At 34.6% G+C, this 27,583-nt stretch overlaps 1 protein-coding gene across 3 annotated transcripts; it reads right to left on the bottom strand.

Moving 5' to 3' along the window:
- Positions 1-1,227: 1,227 nt before the first annotated feature.
- Positions 1,228-27,191, bottom strand: LOC114302432 (N-terminal acetyltransferase A complex auxiliary subunit NAA15). Of its 3 annotated transcripts, XM_082910373.1 has the most exons (27): positions 26,873-27,092; positions 23,850-23,928; positions 23,256-23,300; positions 22,457-22,539; positions 22,179-22,328; positions 20,008-20,123; positions 18,333-18,438; positions 16,495-16,566; positions 16,299-16,414; positions 11,373-11,505; positions 9,367-9,444; positions 9,226-9,279; positions 9,061-9,131; positions 8,761-8,815; positions 8,523-8,618; positions 8,179-8,307; positions 7,989-8,071; positions 7,652-7,882; positions 7,216-7,348; positions 7,037-7,144; positions 6,760-6,891; positions 6,399-6,455; positions 6,096-6,193; positions 5,948-6,006; positions 5,755-5,866; positions 5,526-5,626; positions 1,228-1,977 (listed from the first exon to the last, which is right to left on the bottom strand). In XM_082910373.1, exons 4-27 carry the CDS (start codon positions 22,526-22,528, stop codon positions 1,763-1,765), a joined length of 2,577 nt encoding a protein of 858 aa, XP_082766499.1. In that variant the 5' UTR covers positions 22,529-22,539; positions 23,256-23,300; positions 23,850-23,928; positions 26,873-27,092; the 3' UTR covers positions 1,228-1,762. The 3 variants fall into 3 exon arrangements, 2 of the variants coding, with proteins under 2 accessions (XP_082766499.1, XP_082766498.1); XM_082910372.1 differs by lacking the exon at positions 23,256-23,300 and having other exon boundaries at positions 26,873-27,191; XR_014357398.1 differs by lacking the exons at positions 5,948-6,006; positions 23,256-23,300 and having other exon boundaries at positions 26,873-27,189.
- Positions 27,192-27,583: the final 392 nt, after the last annotated feature.

Below are 27,583 nucleotides of genomic sequence, written 5' to 3'. Positions count from 1 at the left end.
TAAAAAAAATGAGTTTTATATACAAAAAGCATGTGGTTCCCTCTAGGGTGAGCAAGACATTTGGGATCCAAGGCAAATGGCCCCTACAAAGGCAACACAGGCACACACACCTGTCTAGTCTCTCTGGTCATTTGTCATTCCATTTGGACATTTTAGTTGTGGATACAAGCTTGATCATGTGTACCAAAGCCATCCATGAATTCAGAAATTGGATTTGATGGCACATGCCGGCCCATGGGCCTTTTCTGAATTGAATTCTAATTGGTCTATTTGTCCTGGGTCAAGGGTCTTCCATTTCAGTCCAGCCCTAATCCAAAGTGATAGCCTAGCCCAATATATTTTGGATGTAACCAATCCAAGGCCAGTCTTAATGGTGTGATGTTTTGTGATTTATCCACAAATTAATGTTCAGTCCCCTCTTATTCCGTAGACAAATAATCAAAAGACAATATTCTCGGAATACAAGATTATTACTCCTCAAACTAAGGCTTCTTTTGGAATTTAAATGTAAATAAAAATGAAAGAAATTATTGTGATCTCTCATCTTGTCCCAAAAAAAATAATAATAATAATAATAATTGTCTTTTTTCATTATCTGTTTTGAATGAAAAAAAGTAAAATCCAGATCCAATCCACTACATTGTTGTAATGAAGAAACTTTATCACATCATCCAACAGTTATCTAACAGTTGCAAAATAATGTGTATTTATCTTATTTTAAATTAAGGAAAAGCCATAAACCATTATTGACACATATTTCACAATCTTTGGATCGTATAATAGAGATCCTCTATTGCACCTATATAATAGAGAAGATACCAATCCGAAAAAACGACGTGAAATAAGAAATGATTAGTTTCTTTTTATTTCTTTATATTTTGATGGATAATCTTGGTTTTATAAATAAATAAACAAAAATATGCAACCAAGTAACTCGGTTTCTCACATGTCACCAATTCTCATCTTTTTTTCATCATTTCTTATCTAATTTGTAAACCAAACATGAGAAAGTTCTTTTTTTCTCATCATTTCTTATCAAAATCATTGAGATTCGCATTTGGCAACATATCATACTAACTTTGTCAGAAAAATACCTCACTAAGTGGGGGCAAATTAAAATCATGGAACATCAAAGCTGATCATAGCTACAATCAAAATGTGTGTGTGCGCGCGCGTGCGTGCGTGTGTGTGTGTGAGAGAGAGAGAGAGAGAGAGAGAACCTGATCATTGCTGCAATATCAACTGGTTATTGTATGATTTCATGCCAAAATTTTGTAAGATAATATTAGCAAATTATACATCTCATAAATAATGGTCAACGAAATGGGCCAAGTACAACATGCTCTGGAGATCATCAACTCTGTTGGGGTGCTATTTGTCTCTGCTCTGACCCTGTATTGGACCAGTAATCAAAATAAACTTCTCTTCTCCTCCCTTCAGTCTCAACTCAAACGTTGCGGTCCTGCAAAACCCTAAGAACCTCTTTCTTGTCCAGGATCTCACCAAAAAAAAGCAAGCAAAATAGAGTATTCTACAACTTAGAAACACAATTGTTTGTAAATTATACACATTTTGCCAAAGGAATATGCATTTCCAGAATCCGGTGGAGGTTGATCTGGGGAAAAGAAAACTCAATCTCAACCTCGAAATGGCCTTCCATGGTTAGCTGTCTTCCACTCCTTTCATCCGGGTATATTTTATAAGCTGTGGAATGGATTTGTACAGCTTTATCAACCAAAAAAGGTAAACCATTTACGATACCTTAATGGATGACAAGGTCGTTCAATGCCTCGATTTTGTCCAGCTCTCCGTTCGAAGAAATATAATCCGCACCATGACTTACATCCGGATGGGTTGCACCACCATTTTCAGGGTTCTTGCGTATCTGGTTATAAGTTGAGTTTGAGATGGCAGAGCTGCGTTTGCCTTCAAAGTATGTGGAGTATGGGAAGTACTCAGCACATCGCACTTTCCATCCTACAAGAAATATTTAATTTCATACATCACAATTTTGAAGTGTTTGTCACAGGAGCTAAATATTAGAGAGCGGTGGAGATTAAAGAGATGTTTTTAAGCTTCATATTGGCATGTTAAGCAAAGTGAAGCTCAATCAATATAATCAACTGTAAACACCATGCAAAATCCTATTTCTTCATTTGCCCGTCTCTGTGTTTTGAAATATGGAATTTTACTAAGAGTTACTCGTGTCTTAGCCCAGCCAACAACATAAGCAAATAGAACTCTTGGATATATTATGGTGCCGGCAAATTGCGAGTCTAGGAAAAGAAAATAATAACTTAAATGTAAAATTAAAAACCGTATTCTGAACTCCCACCCCGATAATACCAAAAATGAATGATCAAAAATACATGATTGAGCAAAGAATTTGACTTACAACATGAGTTTATTGATAAAATCAGTTCTGTAAATGCAATGGTGTTAAAATGTAGAACTTTTCAAGTGATTAACTAGAAGGCATACAGCAAAGATAAAGACAAAGAAGTGGTACACTAAAAAAAAGCATAGGGTTTATGTCATGAGATAAATAATGAGTTTTTCTAGAACAAATTGGATGAGATTAGCTATATGAAATAAGGGTTACTTACACAAAGACTCCCTAAACTATTGAGAAGTATCAATTTGACCCCCTAAATTATGAAAGCGTACAAATAAACCCCCTAAACTATTGAGAAGTATCATTTCGCCCTCTAAACTATAAAAGCATACAAATGTTCCTAAATTATAAAAACGTACTAATTGGACCGTTAACGGAAGGGGTCAAAATGAAACACGCCAATAGTTTAGGGGGTTCATTTGTACGTTTTTATAGTTTAGTGGGGCAAAGTGATACTTCTCAATAGTTTAGATGATCTATTTGTATGTTTTTATAATTTAAGGGATCAAAGTGATACTTCTCAATAGTTTAGGGGGTCTCTATGTAAATAACCCTATGAAATAACTAACATGTAACTGACATACAGATGTAATCAAGATGAAAAAGATTGAACAATCAGTCTCAGTTTTGAGCTCTTAAGTTTATGCATATTTCACCAAATGATCGTTTCATGTATTGTTAGTTGATGAAGCAAGCTCGAGCATGGTCTTGATTAAATTATGTAGATATGTTTTTGTATATGAGAGTTTAGAAAAAGTTAAGAATACTCTGCAGCTTCATCTCTTCCAAGAATGTATAAGATCCAAAACACACTGAGAAAACACTCACATCAACCTAAATAAGCCAAGAACCATGGACCAAAGGGCTCTTGTCACCATACAATAAGTAAGAACTTAGACGGTAATGACTCATTCCCAATTTTTCTTACACAGACAATTCCAATTAACATGAATTTGTTTCTCCTAATTAAGTTATAAATGGTATAGATTTTACCAAGTCACCATCCACACAAAGAGGTGACCTTAGACAGTGCCTAAAATACGCAAATGTCTCTCCAAGGAAATGAAGATCCTCTATGACTTACCAAGGCTTTATAGATAGATTTCATCACAAAATTGCCAGACCTCATTCTGCTCCATCTCAAAGCATCCTATCCCTCTCCAATCTGGGGAATACCATAAAAAAGCTCAAGAAGATCCACCAATTCCCCCACCTCCCAAACATTCAACTCTCTATGAAAGGCAATGTATCCCAAGAACACTTCTGCACCTTCTTTCCAGATATAACTACTACAGGCTCCTCTATTTATAACAACACAAGCAAGTGATGGGCTTGTCTACTCAAGCTTCTCTTCCCAGTTCCCACAGGAAAGATGACTCCAAAAGTGCATACCATTCTTGATGACTATCCTCGCGAGACCCCAAATTATTCCAACCTAGATGCCCTTCCATATGCACTTTTCAAATAATATATTAACCGCCATCTGGGAAGCATGAATACGGATACAAGATACGGATATGATATCAATACCGATATGGCAATATGGCAAAACCTAAAAAATTAGGATACAAGTACGACTAGGATACGTTTATAAAAAGCATATTTTTTAAAATTATTAGTAGTGAGTTACAAATAAACTACAGAATGTTGAGAAACTGTACTGTAATTTTATAATGCAAAATATTAACCTTTAAGAATTATGTATTAATTTACGTTAGTAACTTGTTTACTTTTTACATTTTCAATAGGTCTTGCAAATATTTCATTTCAATATCAAGTTACTATGTTTATATTACAATAATAGAACAATCCACAACTTGTCTCTATGCTTTTCCCTTTGGCAGTAGTAAAAAAATTTTATATTCATGTTTACTTGCTTATTTATTTATTGATATTTAATTTTCCTATTGTTATATTCTCTTACTAATTTTCTATGTAGTTATAGGGGACATGCATGAAACAATAAAGATATATCAATCAGACAAATTCTATTACTTTTAACTCAATATATTATTCTTATATAAAAACTAAACAAAGTATTAGAAAAATATTTTTGTATTTATCCTTCCAATTATATTATATTATAATAATATGCAAGAAATGCTACAATTCCAATTTTGTAAAAAGAAGTAATACGTGACTTGAAGTATTCGATACTTTAATATTAGGGGGACTTACGTATAGATCCTAATAGGTGAACTTATTGTCCAATAGGTCCTATGATAATTAATGGTATTTTTCATCAAACACTATTAAAAAATGTCACTAATTGTTAATTTTCAACGATAGCTTGAAAATTGAAATTTGTCATAAAAAATGTCACTAATTATAAATTTAAGCAATAGTTTAGAAAAATATCACTAATTTCAACTTTCAGTGACAGTTTGAGAATTTTAACATAGAAAAACGTCACTAATAGTAATTTTTAGCGACAATTTATAAAAATCGTGACAAAAAAAAGTCACTAATTGTCAATTTTTAACGACATACAAAAAATTGTCGCAAGAAATATTTTTAATGACGATTTTATTATGACTTATTTTCAATAGGACTATATGGAAATTAAGTCCAACTATTAGGACCTATTGGTAGTTTACCCTTAATATTAATATTAAGTATCCAATACTCCAAAATTAATTAAGAAATGTTAGATACTTTTAATAAGTATCTGATACGTATCCGCAAGTATCCAAGGAGTATTGGTATCCGATATGGATACGTCACCCTTTTTGATGTATCCGTGCTTTATAGACCGCCATCAGAGACCAATCCCCCCATGTAGAGTCATATTTCAAAGTAACTACCCTTCTCCAATACCAATCATGTTCACAACATATCTACAAAGCCATTTTCACAATAAACCAAATGTTATTTCAACTTGTTCAAATACAACACCCCACAGCAAATCATTTTGCATCCTTTCACGCTTCTTAGCAAACAAAGAAGGGATGGTGAACAAACAAATAAAATAGGCAGGCAAACTCAATAGAGTGCTTTTATAATAGAACAAGCTTCACATAAATAATGCTTCACATAAATAATTATAGATAAAACCCACCAAAGCTAGCTGCTTGTGGGCAAGAATGTAACTAGTTCATATTCCACATCTTAATTCATATTGCAGACTTACTCGATGCAGAATTGGGGTCATCCAAAACTGTCCCAAGAAGTTTATGAACTGCAATGCACTCTTCGAGTTTCCATTTCCCGACTGGCCCAAGTGCTCCATTTCTAATTTCATGAAACATGCAAGAGTTTCAATGTTCAATCATTGGTTGAAGGTATCAAAGCAAAAATGCCTCACAAAATACCAGTTAAAAAACAAGTTTATTGAAGCTTAATCTACTAAGAGACATTACGTTGACACCGGGTTGTTGGATGAATCTTCTATTAATTTGATGGCATCGGCCTTCTTGCTACGATCCAAAACAAATAGAATTTCTGCAACTGCTGCTCTATGCATCAAGGGGTCTGCAAAATGCAAGCCAAGGTGAAATACTACAAACGAAAGGGTATTCATGCAAGTGCATATTAGATGGGGTAGATGATGACCTTTATGCGTTTTAAGGAAAAGGGTGTTTGCCTCGATAAGAGATTTCTCGTGCAACAGACTACAGAAAAAGTAAAATCAAATCATTTGAGCCATTACTAAACAATTTTCATGGGTTGAACAAGAAAACAAAAGGAGTACCAAGAGAACCTGAAAGTAGGCCGCTCTGCTTCTAAGACAGCCCAAATAAGTTTTTCAGCATCAGTCTCTAAAGTAGGCACAGCCCCCACCTTATGGAAGAATCTTATCTGCGAAAAACAATGTTTATACTTAAGCACAGGCAAGTAGCAGGCCCTTTGACATACTTGAGGTACTGCATCAATTAGACACCAGCTCGGTGGAGAAGAAACAAAAAAAATGGGCACTCAGTGATAAAATGTGTAATTGTACTGTGATATTGCAAAAGCTTTTGTTTCCATGCTCATTCAATTAGGTATTGACAGAGATGCATACCAAACAGCGATGTGAGTCTGGGTTTTCAGCATCCAACCGTTGAAGTTGCTTTACAGCCTTCAGAGGAAAAAAGAAAAAGAAAGAAACTGCATTCAGCCACTTCTCTAGCAGAACATGTAATTAAAAATACATACCAATTTCATTGGTAAACACTTGCTTTTTCCCAAGATGTTTTAATAATTTATCATAGTTTTTAAACATTCAGTGGAACAGATTTCCAGTTCGGCAAAAAATTAAATGCTGATATTACCTTTAGTTGACATGATACAACCAAATAATACAATGGATGAGTGATTTTTTTTTTTTTTTTTCAAAAATAAAATGTGTAGCGTAACAAGTTCCACACTAGATATAAAACTACCTGCAAGGCGAGCAGAATTTTTTGCTTTCTCATATTTAGTTCAAAAGAAAGCAAGTGTGTCTCCAAGGAGTCAGGAGAGTGCTTCTGAAGCAGCTTCAAGTACTTTGTAGCTTCCAGCAGCGGATCTTCAACCTACATCAATGAACATACACAAGTTCAGAAATTGTTGTCTATATTAGAATGTAAGAGATAATCTAAAATAAGAACCAAAAGCCCCAGTAAGCAGTCAAAAACCTCATCCTAAGCAGACAGAATAAGGTGAGAAAAAAAATATAACCTGCATCAACTTCTCCCCATTTGGATCAGGATCTACTGGTTTAACATGTCGTTTTCCAGACTTAGAGACACCACTAACATTTGTTTCTTCATTTTTTACTTCTGCCTCCTAAAAAATGAAGAAGATTAGGATGCAAGCTAGATAAATTTTAAGATGCCAGACAAACAAAACTAAATTACTTTCTTAGCTCGAGCTTCTGCCTTCCTCTGCTTTTGCCTCATTTTCTTCTTCTGAGAAGGAGGTAACTTTGACATTTCATCATCTTCTTCAGCCGCTGACTTTGACGGTGAATCATACAGTTTTATGTAGCACCTGCACCTCAATTCGGATAATTATTAATGTGAACACAGGACAAGAATCAAGTTTCGGATGATCAAAGAGAGATGAATATTATGACAGAACAAGAGGTACACCGGTGATGGAGTCAAGACAACCAAACATCTCAAAACAATTCAGTTAATTATCCAAAAATCTAATTAGCAGTGCACATTAAGGCACATTGACATGCACAAGTATTAGTTGGAAAAAAAATACAAAACAAAACAAAATAACCAAACACTTCATTTTGCAAATCATCTGATTGTCTCATTACTGGAACTTAATGAAGAGCTTCACCTGATAGCTCCAGCTGCAGCTTTGCGAAAATAATCATGTGAATGTAGTCGATCTTGAAATTTCAGCATTTCTACATAGGTTCGCAAAGTCATCTTTCTTAAGCAGTAAGAGTGGAAATCAAATTGGTCTTCAGTGATATCTGCATAATGCTTCTCCACAGATAAGAATTTTTTCAAAGCTCGTCCAAGGTCACCTTGACGGAAGTAACTTTCTCCAGAAGCAAGTTCATACCTTCAAAAGATTGATATTTTAACATAATTAAAAGGTGCAATCAAATAACAAAACACCCACTTCTAATGCTAAAAAATAAAAAAGTAGGGCTACAAAATAGACGCACCACATGCACTGCATGTCATGAAGGTTATTGTGCTGATCTCCATCTTTTGTGAACAACACAGCTGTCTTCTCTGCCAGCGACACCTTCAACAAGGGTGGTTCCATATAAAATCATAATCAGTACAGAGGAAACTTACACGAGGGAAAAACAAATTAGACAAGAGCATAAATATGCATGCAGGCTCTGTTACCTGATCAGCTTCCAGCATTCGTTTAACACATTCACTATTTACATAGCGATCTGCAAGATCCATACACCTAGCTTCATCTGCCAGAGCAGCAGCCGCTACCAAGTCACCAGCATGCTTTAATATCCGGCCCTGTGATCAATAACCACATTATTATTTTTTAACAGAATCAGGACTACTAATCCAAAAATCTCTTGAAAGTTTTATCTTCCTTATAGTGTATGGCATTCCAAATAAATGAACACTCATTTCTTAAATAAAGAATAAAACCAAACTAAAACCGTAACTGCCAATGTTGTAGATCAAACAACTATAGCTGAATATACAAGGTATTAGTATTTGCAGACCTTGACGGAGTATAAATCAATCACAGTTGGAGTATGTTCAATAGCTTCATCAATTTTAGCAAGGGCAATATCATATTGGCCCCGTCTGTCATAGTGCTGCATAAAACATTAACTCTTAGTGAAGTTACAAAAAAAATTATAAAAATAATAATAGTAACAAATGTCAATGTCAATATCAATATCAATATAAAAGAAGCACAGAAGACATCAACTAATTATAAAAACAACCACAATATACCTGAGCCAAATAGAAAAAAGTCCACAGCATTGTTGAAGGGGGCTCCTTCTCCGTCCTGCACACCAGATGTAATGCAAGCAAACAGAGTGAATAGGAAGAACTATTTTAACTTTCAACATACTACCAGCTTCATATATTACATAGCATGTCCAACACAGTTACCTTACTGGCACCCATAAATGCCAAAAAAAAAAAAAAACTTGTTTTTTTTTTTTTGGGGGGTTTGGTTACCCATTTTATGAATCTATTTTTCTTGGAGCACACACACTTACACAAGAGCTGAGGACATATAAGTCTTACCTCCCAGGGTATCCACCAGTAGTCCTAACTGAATGCTCCAATTCAAGAATCAGTTGCTCTAGCATGTCTGCCTGAATAAGAAATATAAAAGCTACATACATATCAACTTCTAAAGAGGAATTCCAACTGTTTCATCAGATCATCAATAGAAGTGACTGCACTAACCTTGCCAGGGTGATCATACAAAGGAGAAAGATCGGAGAATAGTGAAGGAACTCCCTAAGAGCAAAACAAAGTGCAATTGTAAGTTTTGTTCCTTATAAGCTTAACAAGTCAAAAGTAACACAAATAAAGAACTAGGGATACCTTCGTCAGGAGAGGCTTAATATAATTATCGGCTGCCTCAAGGAACTTTTTACCATTTAGAAAATCAAGTGGTATTCTCTGACATAAAAAGGGTAAAAAGAAGTTTAATATAACTCCTGGAAACCACTCAAAAACATAAGAAATTGGAAACAAAACTAAAATAAATTCCCACCGACACAAATTCATAGCTAAGAATTTCTTACATACATGAAGTAGCAGTCTAAGTAATATCAGAAAACCTGCTAATGAGAGCCATAACAAAGGCGCACTTAATAGTGAACCGGAGCCAAAATGTTATAACAGATTCATGTAAAACTGATAACTGGCAATTCTATCTTCTGTACCAATCTGATTAGGCTTATTAGCTAATAGGCACCGAAATTCTCATTCTTAATTTATTAAAAGCAATGGCTTTATTAACAAGAGAAGAAAATACAAGCAGCTAATTCTGAAGAATTTTCACAACTCACAACCTGTTAAAACAATAATGTAATGAGCTTTCTAAATAATCTCAAGTACAAGTCAGCATACATACACGAATTCTAATTTCTCCAAATTTACATCGCAATATGAATATTTATAGGGAAAATAGTCATTCAACCACCTTAGTTGCATAATAAATATATATATGCTAGATATTTTTTATCTTCAACATTAACAGCAGATATATTCAGAAAAATACTAGTATTAATGAGATTGAGAGTTTTGCACCCCTCTAATGAGCCAGAACGAACTTGATGAAACCATGTAACTAACAGCATCTAACACATTACTATTTCCTAAAATATGTTCTTCCTTGAAAACACCATCATTATATATTGAGAGCATATCCCTTGACTGTAACATGTCGTGTCCATGTAACCCTATGGTAGCAACCAAAATCATGGTGTTCACTGAGATGAGAATAAACTTGGTTTTCTGACTCATGCTGCTTCTGTTTTAGAGCCAACAGGTAGGGCTGCAAATGAACCAAGTTGTTCATGAACAAGCTCGGCTCGGCTCGGCTCGTTAAGGGCTCGGCTCATTTAGTAAACGAGCCGAGCTCAATCTCGCATAAGCTCAGCTCGTTTATCATTATTTAAATTATATAATAAATAGATTATTTATATATTAAATAATATATAATATATTATTTATATATTAAATAATTAAAATAATATATTAAAATATATATTAAATAATATAAATAATATTTTTTATTTAACTAATATAAATAATATTTAAAAAAAATTTATCGAGCCGAGCTCGAGTTTTATTAATATTAATGAGCCGAGCCGAGCCGAGCTCGATAAAAAAACGAGCTGAGCTCAAGCTCAGCTCGGCTTGGCTTGGTTCGTTTGCAGCCCTACCAACAGGCCATGGGCCATGATTCAATGACTAAGGATTTAGCCTAGTTTTACAATGCTTTAAATTCAAAAATTGTAAAACATAGGAAAAACCCCCAGGCCTTCATACTATCATCTAACAGTATTATCAGCACAACATATCCAGAGCTATCTCTCTTCCAATAAGATCATTTATTTATTTATTTATTTTTATTTATTTTTTTTTGGGGGGGGGGGGGGGGGGGGCAAAATATTATACAAGCTAAGAAAACAATGATACAGAACGCCCCCTACTCATAAGAGATAATTTTCCCCAAAGCAAAACACAAGCAATTTCCCAATGGCAGGCAGCAAGGTCCTTTGGTGAGTCTTCACCTTGACAACTACCTTATTGTACTTTCACCGTTTATCCACAAATTTTTTTTTTTTAACGGGGGATAACTAATTATAAAATAGGACGACAAGCGAGCGTCACCCCTGTACATCAACGGTATACAAAAAGAAAATAAAATCAAAGGGAAAAAAAGGAACTATAAACCCTCCTATAAAATCAACCAACAAAAAAGAAGATTTATGAAACTTCTCCAATCAAATTTCCAATGAATTAATAAATGTTCCATTTTCAATTAATGGATTAAGGTACCAACTCCCTGAGAAATCACAAACGAAGAGGGATGTCACCTTAACAGCAGATGAACGACTGTATTGCTGCCCAAGTGATTTGTACAAGGCCTCCAACCTACCAATCTCATCAGACGAATAGTGGTGACCTTCTGATAGTAAACCCACACACTTGTGTAGCCCTTCATAATATCTAAAGACAGAAAACAAAAAACAGAACATAGTAGTTAGCACTTCTAAAAAACAAGTTATACAAAGCAAAAACGCAACCCCTTCCCCTGTTCTTCCTTTCCCATAAAACCAAGAATAATCATAATAACAATAAGACTGATAATAGTAGAAGAAAAAACACCGAAGGGGAGTATTAGAACATCTCTAATGGCTTGCCCACGTGCCTCCATAAATGGGTACCTACGTACGGGAAAGATCTATGAAGCACGGATACTTCAAATAGGGTGACGTATCCGTATCATATCTGTATCGAATACCGATACTCCTTGGATACTCGCGGATACGTATGGGATACTTATTAAAAGTATCAGGTACTTCTTAATTACTTTTTCATTAATTTTGGAGTATCGGATACGTAATTTTGAAGTATCGGATACTCCAAGTCATATTTACTTAGAATTGTAACATTTCTAGCATAGTAATATAATATAATATAATATAATATAATATAATTGCAAATATAAATATAAGAATATTTTTCTAATACTTTCTTAAGTTCTTCGATAATAAGAGCATAGTGAGTTAAATAATAGAATTTATCAAATTGATGTATCCTAATTATTTCATACATGTCCTCTAAATTACATAGAAAGTAAGAATTAACAAGAGAATATAACAATGGTAAAATTAAATATCAATAAATAAACAAGCAAGTAAACTTGAATATAATATTTTTCACTAGTGTCAAAGGAAAAAGCATAGGGACAAGTTGTGAATTGCTCTATTATTGTAATATAAATATATTAAACTTGATATTGAAATGAAATATTTACAAAACCTATTAAAAATTTTAAAAGTAAACAAGCTACTAGCTTAAATTAATACAAAATTCTTAAGTTAGTATTTTGCATTATAAAATTACATTGTAGTTTGTTAAAATTCACCTACTCCACTAAACCTAACCCACTACACCACTACCACCTCACCTTCACCTACTCCTTACCTACTACACACTCACCCTCTTCTATATATAGGAATCATGAATCATTGTAATAGAAATCAATATATCAATCAATAATAATACATACAATTTATTCTCTCTCTTTCTCTATACATTATTTCTTACATGGTATCAGAGCTGGTTTAAAACCTAGTATTTTCGCTTCCCCGGCGGGCGGCAACCTCACCGTAGCCGCCCGCCGGGCCTCAACCTATTCCGCTGATAAAATCAACAAAGATTTGTGCAACTGTAGTCATGTGTGAGGCTGATGGAGAAGAATTCTTCACCTCATATGACGAGACAGTCTGGAACTGGAAACACTGCAACATTCTGCTCTGGAATTCTGCAGCAGCTAGATTATAGCTTGGTTGAGTGCCAAGCTTTGGTTCTTCCACCCACTCTTGAACTTGCCCAGCAAAGTGTGAAGGTTCATGCTTGTGTTGGAGGGACTAGTGTGCGCGAAGATCAGCGCATTCTCTCCAGTGGGGTTCATGTTGTTGTTGGTACTCCTGGTCGTGTGTTTGACATGTTGCGGAGACAATCACTTCGCCCTGTTTACATCAAAATGTTTGTCTTGGATGAAGCTGATGAAATGCTGTCACGAGGTTTTTAAAAATCAGATCTATGATATTTTCCAGTTGCTGCCACCCAAAATCCAGGTTGGGGTGTTCTCTGCCACAATGCCACCAGAGGCTCTTGAAATCACCAGGAAATTCATGAATAAGCCTGGAAAGAGAAAAAGCTCATGCTAGGATTTGCGAAGTGATTCGCTGCAGGAATTTTGGCTTTGGATGAAACCCTTACCATACTCCACTCATTCTCTCCAACTGTTCTAACTTTTTATTTTTATTATTAATATTATTATTATATCAAATAATCAATGCACTCATGTTCTCCACTAACAGTGTCCACTTTTGACCCAAACCATTTTCAATCCATCATTTCTCCTTCACCTTTTGCACCCCACTCACCGACTCTCTCTCCACTTTATCACATGGGTTTGTCCCTCTCTCTCCTCCATTTGATTTCAAAAATCACTTATTTTTATTTATTTTTTCCTAGTCACTTTTCCTCTTTTTTAAATACCCCACTTTATTTTGAAACAATCGCACTGATGTTTTTCATATAATCCATCTATAAATATTTTTTATCTATTTTCTTTCTCCCTTGTTTTCTTTCATTTTATTTTTATTTTTTCAACAAAACACTCCCAAAAAAAAAAAAAAAAAAAAAAAAAAAAAAAAAAAAACACAACATTTTACAAACTTGTCATTTCTTCATGCCGGGGATCAACCCCGATCAGCATTTTACACCATAAAAAAATAAATAAATAAATAAAAATAAAAATAAAAAAACACAAAACAAAACAAAACACAACCAACACAAATCGGAACAGTGGGATTTTTCTTCTCGCCTATTCCGCCGGTCTTTTCTTCTTGCCACCGTCTTGGGCGGCCCTTGCCGGTGTTGCCTCCGTATTTCCCACTCCACTGGGCATGATCACTACTCCCTGCTCCTCCACTGCAGCATATGGCGGCCCTCCAAATCGGAACATAAAACTGGCCTTCCGCTTCAGCTCCTTGTTTTCCGCCTTTAGCACACTTATCTCTGCTCGCGCATCCTTATACATGTGTTGGAGCAGAGCCAGTTGGGCGTTTAACTGCTGCACCTCATTTGTCCTACTCTGCAGCCGGTTCGACAAATTTGTAACCGCAGTCATGGTTTCCACACATGACTTCAAGGTAAACTGATTGGCCTCCACATCCGACTGCACCGCCATTTTTTGCTCCACCGACCGCATCGGAAAGTTCAACGGAGCAAAACCAGAGGTGTTTGGTTGAGGTTCACTGGCCACCGCACCAGTTATTTCTCTTGTGGACTCATTCAGTTCTGGAAAGAGCGTAAGTAGCCCACGGGAAGAGGAGGCCATGTTCTGGTTAGCTGGACGGGAAGAAGAGGCCATGTTATGGGTTGCAGAGTGTTTCAGAGAAGGGTTGGTTACAGAGTGTTTCAGACTGCAAAGGTTCAGAGGTTTCAGACTGGTTTGTTATGCTTCCCAACCTCAGCCTCCGCTTCGATTTATAAAGACCCTGACGAAGCGGCAGACACGCGCATCATGCGCCGCTCGACGCTCGCCGACAATATGGGCGCGCCTTTTGATGGCACGTCTTTTGATGGCACGCCTTTTGATGGCACGCCTTTTGATGAATTGGGCACGCCTTTTGATGGCACGCCTTTTGAAAGATTGGGCACACCTTTTGAGGGTGCGACTTTTTAAGGGGTCCGACAAGACTCTGTAAACTGTCCCGACATTTGATTCCGGTTAGCTTTTCCAAGGGTCCGACAAGACTCTGTAAACTGTCCCGACATTAATTCCGGTTAGCTCCTTCATGGGTCCGACAAGACTCTGTAAACTGTCCCGACATTGATTCCGGTTAGCTCCTTTATGGGTCCGACAAGACTCTGTAAACTGTCCCGACATTGATTCCGGTTAGCTCCTTTATGGGTCCGACAAGACTCTGTAAACTGTCCCGACATTGATTCCGGTTAGTTTCTACAAGGGTCCAGCAAGACTCTGTAAACTGTCACAACAACTGTCACAACAGTGTCTGCTACAACGGTCCGACATGACCCCATAAACTGTCTTCTACATCGGTCTGACACCGCCATCCAGTGTCCTCTACACCGTTATGACACCACCATACAGTGTCTCCTATCCTCTTTTATTTTTATGTATTTTCTTGTTTTGTTACTCTCTCCAAACTCAAGTTGGTTAGTTCCTATCCCCCTTGAGTTTGCGGGGGGCTGTTAAAATTCACCTACTCCACTAAACCTAACTCACTACACCACTACCACCTCACCTACTCCACTAAACCTAACCCACTACACCACTACCACCTCCACTTCACCTACTCCTTACCTACTACACACTCACCCTCTTCTATATATAGGAATCATGAATCATTGTAATAGAAATCAATATATCAATCAATAATAATACATACAATTTATTCTCTCTCTTTCTCTATACATTATTTCTTACATAGTTTCTCAACGTTCTTTAGCTTATGTGTACTCACTATTAATAATTTTAAAATATATATTTTTCACAAACGTAGCTATTTTTTTAAGTTTTGTCATATCGCCGTATCCATATCGTGTCGTATCCGTATCTATGCTTCCTAGGGAAAGATATATATGGCATTTTTGTTCTCAGGAGCCATGCAATGAAAAACAAAATGAGAGAGGAGAGGGAGGAGGGAGGATGATCGATTGGCTTCATAGAAAACAACAAAACACAAAATGTTATGTTTAGGCAAAAAGGATAATTGGCTCTATGCTCACCACATGACAAATATATGCAGAAAATAACTTATCGGTTTTTCAAATTATATTGAATCATCCATCCATATTCATAGCATAATTGACAAAATAATAAAATCTGGAAACCACTCTCTGAGAACCCAATTTGAGGACCTTGATAGTTGTTCACTTGTCTACTAGATTTCGGTATGAAAAATAGTATCCTCCTAATTACTTAGCAGAATATTATTCCCCTGTAAATAAGCCTTTGAAACTCTGAGCATAAAATAACTGGCTCTGGCTGGTTTCCTCAAATATTTCAACTTCTATTATCATAACAAATATCAATTTACCACCACCACTGAAGTTATTAACAGATAATATTTCATAGAAGCTATTTTATCACTAGAGTGCAAAATAAATAAATAAAATGATCACCCATTGGTAGCGAAACGAACATTTTAATTAGATGGTCATAGCCGCAAAAACTCTCTAACAACATATTTATATACCTGTAATTGTCAGGGTTCATGGAAAGCAGCACTCTATACAATTTTTCACCATCTTCTAGGCGACCAAGCTTCACAAGAAGCGAAACTTCTTGTTCCTTTAAAGATAGTTTATCAACCTAGGAAGACACATACAGGAGTAAGTTTAACATCTGAGGTCTATACAACTAGACTTGAAAATTATGTTGAATATTCTCACAATTTTATACTCTTTTTTGTGCATCTCCGCAAGAGCTCTCTCAAGAAATCCGCATTCTTCCATCAATGAAATCTGGAGGAAAATATCCAGGCAAACAACAATTAAAATGGTATGTCTAACAATATAGTCATTTTTGTAGCCAAGTAATAAAAAAAGAGGACTCCAATGACCACCATCTTTCACATGATATCTTGGTTTTACACTTCTGTCAACTACTGCAACTTTCATATTAGTTAATAGAGGACGCAAAAATTCACACACACAGCAAATATCACATTCATTCGTGTTGCTTTGTACGGCAAATATGCATTTTCATTTTGGACATTTGGCATGCTCATTGAGACTAATTGTTTCCCATTTAGGAGTAATTCAACCTCAACTTGATTTGTTGTCCCATACTAAATCCACATTCCTTTTTAAGTCATTTTCTTTTTTTTCTTTTTTTTTTTAATTCGAAAGAAAAGCAATAGAGATAAAGCCCACGTACACTTGGTACACGCAAAACAAAGGAAAAGCAGATATTAACCGTTGGATTCCAACAAATGGATTGCCTCTTTCTAAAACATTGGGGAATACTCCACAATACTATCTCTTCTTCTAATTTTACCATAATAATGCATGTAGAATGCCACTTCAAGCATTTCTATCCTCTTGTTAATGACCTTAATCCACGAATTAAAAGAAACTCAAAAAATTGAAAGAGGAAGAATAAGCAAAATTGTAGAAATAATGTCAATTAAAGCCACAAGTGTATAAACATCATAAAGTAAAAAATGACAGACTTCACAATAGATCAGTGTTGGTAAAAGGGTGTTTAAAGCGCAACAGTAGAAGAGCTTTTAGTTGTTAAAGCGAAAAGCATTTACAAAAACACGTTTTCCTTAAGACACGCTTTTTTGCCCTTCTATTTTTTGTTTAAAAAATATAATTTGTTAGTTTGAACTTTTAGATCATAATAGTATTGCATGGGGCCTTGATGATTATTATACACTTTTGGATGTATTGTATTGCATTGTGTATGCTAGGCACAAAAGCCACTCTTACCACTAGTGCTTTTTGGTTTTTACCTTTCTAGTATATTTTGATTCAACAATGTACTTCGTTTTGATTATGACTACGATGGTTGTGAATATTAAGTAAAGCACAAGCGAAATTATATAAATCTATGTTTAAATGCTATATGATTAGTTGGTCACTTGATTGTCATATTAACCATTAATAACTGTTTTCAAATTTACTCATAGAATTTTAAGAAACTGAACAATCCTATGTAAAATTTTTCCTACAATATTTATACAAATACATAAGACTAACAATTTTAGATAAAAGACTAAGCATATTATTATTTGATTTTTTTTTTTTTAATTTTAAATATATAGTATGAATTTGTAGACATTATACATTAATTTGCTAAAATGTGTGTTTTACTTTAATCAAGCTTGCGCTTGCGATTTGCATCTCGGCTCCAGAAGACCTTTTTGCTTTGTGCGCCTCATGCTTTCACCAACGTTGCAATGGGCATATGCCAAAGCTCTCATAATAATACCAAAATTAGCTACTGACCATTTTCCAACACTGCTTCAGATCAAAGTCTTGTCTACAAAATGTTAGCATGTTCAACGAAAGTATAACGATATCAGATCCAGTAATTGAAATCTGAACTGGACGTGTCTATAAATACATGTGTATCTACATGGCAAATCTTTGTGTATATATATAAATAAAACCTAAGCCTATCGAAACATGTTTGCACCAAGCAGCCCAAGGGTGGGGAAAAATTAAATCAACAATTTGAGAGAAATAAACCATTCACTGAGACTGAGTGTCATAGTTATTACCTTGTATAACAACATTTCCCCATGTTCACAGCGTTCATTATCTGGTGGGTAATCGTCCTCAAGTGTCCCCTCATATGCTTCAAGGATATCAATTGATTTTGAAGCACTGGTAAATAAACCAAAAAAACAGAGCAAATAATTACAGCAGGGATGCTTATCCAAAAATAAAATTAAAAAAAATAAAACAGGAACAAAATGAGATATCGAACTTTAGTTTTAGAAAAATGTAAAACTAACAATTTGAAGCAGGTAACAAATGCAAAAATTGAAAAGTAATGATGCCATTATTTAATTAAGCATGAAATAAATTAAAATTCTGTTTATTACAATTGTGAACAGAAGAACATCTTAAAAAAAAAAAAAAACTCTAGGTAGTAGCAACTGGTATCTATCATTAAGAGCAGTCTTCATGATATGCAAAATCAATTAACAAAATTGGGCAAAGTTTTCCATGTAATCCATGCAGAGTAGGGACCATAGGACTCTGGTGTGCTTGTGGCTCTCCGTAATGTGGTTTTCAAGAGTCAAACTCTCCATTAATGAATAGGAGGGACCGTAAGAAGCAAGCCACATGAAGAAAGATCACCACACATCTCCAACTGGGGCCAGTACTGTGCTTTCCCTTTACAGAGAAGACCAGAACATAGAGAAAAATACCATTCATCAACATGCAAGGCATTCCATACTTTACCCTGAGAGAGATAATTGCATCCTTTCAACCATTATTTACTGTATGACTTTCCACAGTTCTAATTTTTAAGACACCTGAACATCCATGCTGACAGAACATTACTTGTATTTACGTCTGTTCTATTCAGGAAAAATGTATTCACAATCACTTTTAAGCTGATTCTTTTTGTCTACCAAACAAAATTTAAGTGTGCTCTTGTTCAATGTACTGTTTGCGAGTTTGTATATTTACAAAATGAATAGCTCATCACTGTTACTTGTATTTATTTCAGTTCTATTCAGGAAAAATGTATTCACGATCAGTATTAAGCTGATTCCATTTTCTCTCAAACAAAAATTTAAGTGTGCATTTGTTTGATGTACTGTTTGTACTGCTTCAGTTTCTATAATTACAAAATGAATAGCTCATCACTATTTTTATACTATATTATAATATATAGATTTTTTATATATACCAAAAGGTGAAAAAAGAGGGAATGAGGAACAACCCAAAGAATTTCTTTTAGAAATTCTATGACATGCAGGACTCCATAACAAAAGACATAACGTCCATTTAAACAGTAAACCCTAGGACTGATATCCAATTCATGTTTCAGTGGGAGTATCCAATGTACATGAATTTGTAAGTATAGAACATCACTAAAAACAAACTTAGCTTCAATGGCAATCAGACGAGATCAACAGTTTGGAAGTTTCCTCATCCGTTACTCCAATTAACTAGTTACACAAACAAGTTTGACCTCTCTGAAAATAGAAGCTAAGAAAACAAAGAGAAAAAAATGAATTATTAAATTTATTTCATTCTTCCATTAATAATTAGGAAATCACTACAAAAGGAAACAAATAGCTGACATCCGCGATACTATAGTGGGGTTACGAATAGCAAACTGCTGAAGAACATGAAACACATGTTACATAATTAGATTTTTTTTAACTTATATATATATATATTTCAATTTTTTTACATCAAAGAATAAAGGCATACTTTGAATTTAAATGGTGGGAAACAGCAAATCCAATCCAATTCATGCGATGATTTGGTTTTAGAGTCAGCAATTGTTGCCTTGTTTCAACAAAACCTGCCAAGTCACGCATTTGTGCCTGTAACAGAAGGCAGAAAATTGAGATGAAGCAAAAAGTACGAGGGACTTAAATAAATGCACTTATAAACAACTAAAAACAGGCGATGACAGAGTAGTTCTAAAATAGAATGACATTGCAACACAAAACATTACAAGAATAAATGGTTAGCTATTTGAAAAGCATACCATAGTCAGAGAAAGAAGAAGAAAATAAACAAAATGTACAAGCATGATTGTTGCATTCTAATTCTTGTCTCACAATTTTAGGATTTGCAAGATAAAACCAAAACAGCCAAACTCACAACATCCATTGACGTCAATGGGAAACCTTTACAAGGTTTTGTACTTCAACCATGAATAACAAGAACTGAGCTAAGGTAATAGCAAATTGACAGACAGTGCATAGTGCAGTTCGCAAATTCCAGACTGGCAGAGCTAGGTCCAAGGAAGTTCAGAATTCATCAAAAAAGATCTTAAGGAGTCATCTGGTACTAGAACAAATTTAGCAACAATTTTTATCACCAACCCAATGAATTCTGCGAAAATACAGAAAGAGAAATCACACTGCCACTCAAAAGGTGACTCCCTGTGAGGCAGATGTTTCCTGAATATATCTTGTCACTTCACAGTCAAATCATTCAAAAACTTTTGGAAGGCAATGATGAGTACATTGCTCAAAATAACTTCCCCTTACAGAGATAGACTCTCACCCATCTAATCTCAATAATCAGCTATGAAGCATGGGTATTTCGGAAAACTTGACGTACCCGTACCGGATACTTACCGGCGTACCATACCTCGTATGGTACTTCTGCATACGTACCAAGAACACGAAACACATACCCAAGTTTTTTCTTCTTAATTTTTGACGTACCCAGACGTACCTAGTATATATTTAAGTCGTACCATACCTCAGTTGAAACAATATTTTCCTTCTACTACAAAAATAAAACTCATTTCACTAGACTTCTTTTTTATTTTTTGTTTTATGCTTAGCATGATTTTAAAATTAAACTATAGTTTATAAGTTATTTAGTATATTGACACTTAACTTTGATTTATACTTTTACTTTTGGCATTAAATGTCAATTATAGGTTGGACTGTAACAAATTAAACCTTTAATTAATTTTTGCATTACTCTAAATTAAAAATAAATATTTCTTTACAAGCATACCAAGCTGTACCTGTACCTTGCCGTACCCGTACCTTATTTTTTGTGAATTTTACCGTATCGACGTACCCGTATCGTACCCGTACCCATGCTTCACAGATAATCAGGTTATTTGAAACAATGTTAGCTTTGTTCAACTTTAAGAAAATCTATCTTCTTGTTCTGCATTGTGTCCTTTCTGACACTACACCCATTATCATTTCCTTCTCATATTTTGCTAGATAACCAAATGTTCCATTTGCAACCACATGCACAGTTGGTATACTAAAATGTGCAAGGCCAAGATCACAACATATAAATTTTCTCCTTTTTGCTGTCTCTTTAGCTATTGGACAGAAAGGATTGCACATCTAATAAAAGAGAACTGCTCCAATGACAAAGTTCACAATTCACGTGATTTTAGTTTTGCACTTTTACCGTCAGATCTCCCTAGAGCATGTTTCATATTGTACATAATAAGGTTTAACATTACAATAGTAGTCGATTTTAATTATTTTTTCACAATTCTAACCCAAAATAAAATAAAAGGTTAAAGAAAGACTCATAACAAATAACACAGGCATAATATGCAAGTATATCAAAGTTGCAACTTAAAGTACAAAAATGGTGGTGAATACCAAAATATGAGAGACATGTCTGAGAACAGTATCTATATTTTGAAACAGGCCTACTATGTAACCCCAATTCAGTTGTAAAACTAAATTTCCCCTTTCAAACACATATTATGCACTAACACCCAGTCAGAATTCACCATGTTGTGAGGAATTGCATTCCACTAAAGTTAACGTGCTTTTGCATGGTTTATAATGAAAAATCTACACTATTTTCACATTTCTTAGGACAAAAGCATAGAAAGGTGACTACAACAGAAGAAAAATAACTAGTACATAATTCATATCCACCTGTAAGAGTGACAAGTCTCTCAATATTTCAATGTTGTCCGGATCAATCTTTAGAGCATTTCGATAACATTTAATTGCCTCCCTGTACTCTCGATCTGACCGGTACAGGAGACCATAAACATGCCAGCACACATGACTTTTGAGGTCATTCTGCATTGACAAGAGAAGTCACACTTAATATCACAAAACAAATAAACAATATTGAGGCAACAGCTATACTATTTCATAAAAAGGAACTAGGAAAATGAAAAAGAAAAGAAAACTCAAACAATCCAAACCTTTAGTCCAAGCCGGACAAGTTCATATGCTTCTCCCTTGCGGTCCATGCAATTTAATGTCAACCCCTTCATTGACAAAGTTTCTGGTAACCAGGAGAGAAAACAGATAAAATAACTGACAAGAAAATCAAAATCAAACAAGAAAAATAGTAAACATGATACATGATACATAGAAAAATAAAAAAAAAAAGTAAGATTTTTGTGCCGCACTTATTGTATTTGCAAACCTCTTTTTACTTATCAATAAAACACCATCAATTAAATTTTTTATGCAAAAATAGTTCACGAAAATTCTGAAAACAACTCAAAATAGCTTCCTAAAAATGGGGTATTTTCAAAACTAAAAATACCAAAAATAGGTTAACAAACAAGCTTTCCTTGTTATTTTCCATTTTTTCCTTTTAAAACAACACAAAAATTTGAGAATGATAGCAGAAACAAGCTTCCTGCCAAAAGGCAAAAACTCAAATCGCCTAACAACAACAACAATCAGAAAACAACTCCAACATACGAAATTGATGTATGTTAAGCATGATATTCTTCAATCTATGCATTGTCGTCTCAACCTCCTCAAAAGTTTGCCTACTTCTTTCTTGAGTGTTTGGTGTAAATTGCATTTCAATTAATAATCAAGTAATTATAATAATACCATACTTTTCAAACTATTTGGTAAAATAAAATATAATAATTTATGAGATCGCAACTTGAAGAATAAAGAGATTTAATCTCTCAAAGTTTCTTCTCTTGCTCCTTTCTTGATGATAGCATCAACTCTTAATCTGTCTGGCTTTTTACTTACAATTTTACCAAAGTCATAACTTCTTCCCAAGTCCATCCCAAGTGCCTAACAAAGGAAGGAAGAATATATCACAGTCGGTTGATTTTCTTCTCCACCCAAAAAATAAATCAAACCCAATTCATAACATCAAAATTCTAGTCACTACGGTTCAGATATTTGGGCCAGAAATTTTGAGCACATGCTCTGCCTAACTCCAAGGATTTAGATTTAAAATTAAAAAAAAACTGAACTACCAATCTTCTCTGTTTAAGATAATATTAAAGCAAAGTTCATTGCTGGCACAAATTTCCTTTGGCAACCAACTAGAACTAGCATTTTTCATTTTAATGTCTATGACACCCAAGTATAACTTTTCACCAATCATGATACTCCTAAATCTATCTACATAGAAAATAAAATAAAATTAAAACAATCCATTGAGGATAGTTTTAAACCATAACATCAATTTTGATAGCTCAATTCTAGACACTTCACGTATGAAACAGGGGAAAGGGAGCATTCCTAATCCCAGCATACAAAGCTGCTTGAATGATGATGTTATTTATTCCAAGATTCACAAGCCTGCAACATAGAATTGTATGAAGTTTCACACACCTCCATGATCTGGAAACTTCTTCAGTATAGCATCTGCCGCTTTCAAGCCCTTCTTATACTGTTTGGTTTCATATGATTTCTGCAACGATGAAGACAATTAACAAAGATATTTTATTTAGCAGTAGCATTTTCTTATCCAAAATGTCGGGAATGAGTACAACTAAAAAGGTAATAACAAACAACCCGATACTGAACAAATATATAAAAAAATCGTAGCAACATGAAACTTTTACCCAGATCAAATAATTAAATTAGAAATAAGCTCGAGAATAATAGCAATTTGAAATTGAATTTATCATCACCTTTCCATGTGAGCAAGAACTTTATTATTAAAAAAAATCAAAATAAGATTTGAATATCAGCATTCCACTTTCCATAGGAAGATAATTAAAAAATGGCTGGGCAAACACAGGTGGGTTGAATTTTAACATCAAATTATGAGAGTGGAACTCTTCATATACACCAAACTATATATATATATATATAGAGAGAGAGAGAGAGAAAGAGATTAATACGTATATTACTATAGAGGTGCCCTAATAGATCAAAACCTTTTAGCCTGCAATGCTAATATAGGCTAATTGGAATATGGGTTCTAAAAAATTTTGCAGGCTTTTTCATTTAAGAAATCAGAAAATGCCACAGGGATGTTGGAAGCTTGTTGTATTAGGAGTTAGGACATCAGTCACTTTTTGGTGGTTCAATGAAGCTACAAGCCCTAAAAATTTCAGCAAAAGATTATAAACATAGAAGGTAGAAATTGGATGGCATCCAACCTCCAAAACTTAAATGTGTACGGCATAACATAACGTAATGCATCAGCTCAGCATTGTGTAATCAGAGTCCTCGCATGAGCAAAAATATATAACCACACATGCAACATCGAGTCTGGATCCTCAGCCGCTCTCTTCTACGGCCCCTCATGCAGCACCCCAAAACGACGTTGACGTTTTGGGGCCAAATTTCAATTAAAAAAAAAAAAAAAAAGACAGAACAACAGTTCTTTCTTCACTGCCTTCTCTTCCCTCACTCTCCTCTACTCCAAAACCTCTCAAACTCTGATACCCACCTCTCTCTTCACTACCTTCTCTTCTTCCCACTCCAAGAAATGGCGAGGCCATTCCCGTCCTCCTCTCAATCGCACCAACAAGAACAACAGTTGTTTGAGAGAGACTGGGAAGAGAGAGAAACAGTTCTTTCAGGTATGTCTGTTTCTATGCCTATATATATATATATATGATTTTGTGGTATTCTTGGTTCTTACTTTGTGGGTTTTGATTTTCATTTCCTAATCTTAACTGGGTCTATCTTAAATTTTGGATTTTGTTTGATTAGTCTGTAAATGAAAAATGTTCTAGAATTTTTGTAAGATTTTGTTAGATATATATATATATATATATGATTTTGTGGTATTCTTGGTTCTTGCTTTGTGGGTTTTGATTTTCATTTCCTAATCTTAACTGGGTTTATCTCAAATTTTGGGTTTGCTTTGATTAGTCTGTAAATGAAAAATTTTCCAGAATTTTTGTTAGATTTAATGTTGGTGCCATGTATTAATTTTGTTAGATTTTTTCGCTTTAGTGTTTTCAAGAACTGGACTTGTGGAATCCTTCCTTCTTCTCCCTTCTTTCTTCTTCTCCCTTCTCTGGTTTTGCTCTTGTTCTGTTCTGTTTTTTTTTTTTTTTTAATTGAAATTTGGCCCCAAAACGACGTCGTAAGAGAGTGCGGCCGAGGATCCGGACTCATGTAACATCACGCAAGTGGGATAAAGGAAGCATGAAACAATTCCTACTTGAATAGTAAATTTCAACTTCATTTCCCCAACAAGTCTAGTTAGTAGTCTTACATGCATAACCCCCACAACCAAATTATAATCAAAGTCATTTTTCATTCAACGTAAAGTTGTTCTCATGAATATTTTACATGAAATATAAAACCTTTATTCCCATTTGTTAGGAAACAGTTTTACAGCAAACTAGGGGACATCTTGTCATGTCTGTTCAAGTTATCTATATATACATCTAAATTTGCCCTAAAAATCTAGGCTCTGTTTGGTTGTGCTCTGAAATCAGTTTTCTACCTGTGTGTTGGAGTATGATGTTTGGTTTCGTTTTTAAATTAATTTTCTACACTCTGCAGAGAGAACTCTGATGCACAGGCGCCTTTTTTGTCCACCCGGATGACCACCCGGTAGACCACCCGGATGACCACCCGGTAGACCACCCGGATGTCCAGCTGGTTCCAGATTTTTTTTTTTTTTTTTTTTTTTTTTTTTTGCAATTGATTTATATAATCGGGACAAATATTTTCTGAAAATTTTTAAATTTTTTATGTGCTTTAAAATAATTTTGAATTGTATGTTTAGTTATGAGTTGTAAATTTTTGTATCACATATCAAATGTCACATCAATAATTTCCCAGTCAAATCAAACCTCTTTTCCAAAACTATTTTCAAAACTCTTTACCAAACAAATTTTCTACACTCAAATCATAATTCCACAACACACAAACTCAAAATACAACTCATACTCTCAAATCACATTTACAAAACTCTACCAAACACTACCCTAATGTTCCATTGAGTTATCAGAATATGTTTTCTGAAACAAAAAAAATAATAATAATAATAAAAAAATAATTTGGTCAGAAAAATTAGTAGGTGTTCAATTTTTACTTTTTTTCTTTAATTTCAAAAATTCTGAAAAATCAACCAAAACAGAGCACCCAGTAAAATGCTTTACAGGGATGGAAACAGAACCTATGAGTTTCATAAACAAAGATTGAGTCTTTGAGTTAAACACATTCTCAACGCTCAAAAAAAACACCAAATTGCACAGCGGACAGGAGTAGTAATAATCCAGATGAAGTCAAAGAAACACAATTAAACAAGCATTAATAGAACAACATCTAGGGTTCTAGTAAGCGAGATTGAATAAGACAGTAATTGAACTTCGACCCTATAATTGCAATATATGTATAGAAAAAGGTAGAGAGAGAGAGAGAGAGAGAGAGAGAGAACTTACGACGATGAGTTTGAAGAGGTTGGCCTCTTTGGGAGGAAGAGAAGCGCCCATTGTTTCAGAGAGAGAGAGAGAGACGTGAAGAAGTTGGGAAATCGAGATTAAGGTATGGGGAGAGTCTATTCAAGGGCTGCGCTGAGAGAGAGAGATTAGAACGGTGGCGGTGGCGGTGGCGGTGGCGGTGGCGTGCGTGGCGATTATCTACTGCAACCCTACTGAGAACAAGGAAGAACTAACACACAAAGTCTATAAGCAAGCGAAGTAAAACCTCTCACGGACATTTCCGTAATTCTAAGGGATTGTTTGGTGTTTGCTTATTTAGGGGTTGTTTGGGGAGTTTTTTTTTTTTTAATATTCTAAAAAAATAATTTAGATAATTGATCTACTTTTTAAATTATTTGAGAAACTAATTTATTTTTTAAAATCACATTTTAAAAATATAATTTTAATCTTAAAATCGTATGTTGAAAATGTAATTTATGATGATATGGACTTCACTTTTTGAAATTACATTTTCAACATGTGATTTTAATGTGAAATTACATGTTGAAAATGCAATTTTAATTTCAATTTCAATTTCAAAATCGCATTTTTTAAAATGCGATTTTAAAAAGCAAGTGAGTTTCTTAAATAGTTTAAAAAGTGAGTCAATTCTTTAAATTAATTTTTTTTTATAATATTATAAATTAAAAAAAAACTCGTTGTTTGGGAAGT

This window comes from Camellia sinensis, chromosome 15 (assembly GCF_055761805.1).
Source record: "Camellia sinensis isolate YWXY chromosome 15, ASM5576180v1, whole genome shotgun sequence".
NCBI classification, from domain to species: domain Eukaryota; kingdom Viridiplantae; phylum Streptophyta; class Magnoliopsida; order Ericales; family Theaceae; genus Camellia; species Camellia sinensis.
The sequence above is the reverse complement of the archived record's forward strand: the minus strand, read 5'-3'. Positions and strand labels throughout refer to the sequence as shown.

Bases quoted from the DNA above. Each gene is read 5' to 3' on its own strand.
- LOC114302432 (XM_082910372.1), bottom strand. From the start codon at position 26,923: ATGGGCGCTTCTCTTCCTCCCAAAGAGGCCAACCTCTTCAAACTCATC. The intron at 9,280-9,366 runs GTATCCCTAGTT...TTTTGCTCTTAG, and splicing joins TTAAGCCTCTCCTGACGAAG to GGAGTTCCTTCACTATTCTC. The intron at 6,194-6,398 runs GTATGCATCTCT...TGTTTTTCGCAG, and splicing joins CAGACTCACATCGCTGTTTG to ATAAGATTCTTCCATAAGGT.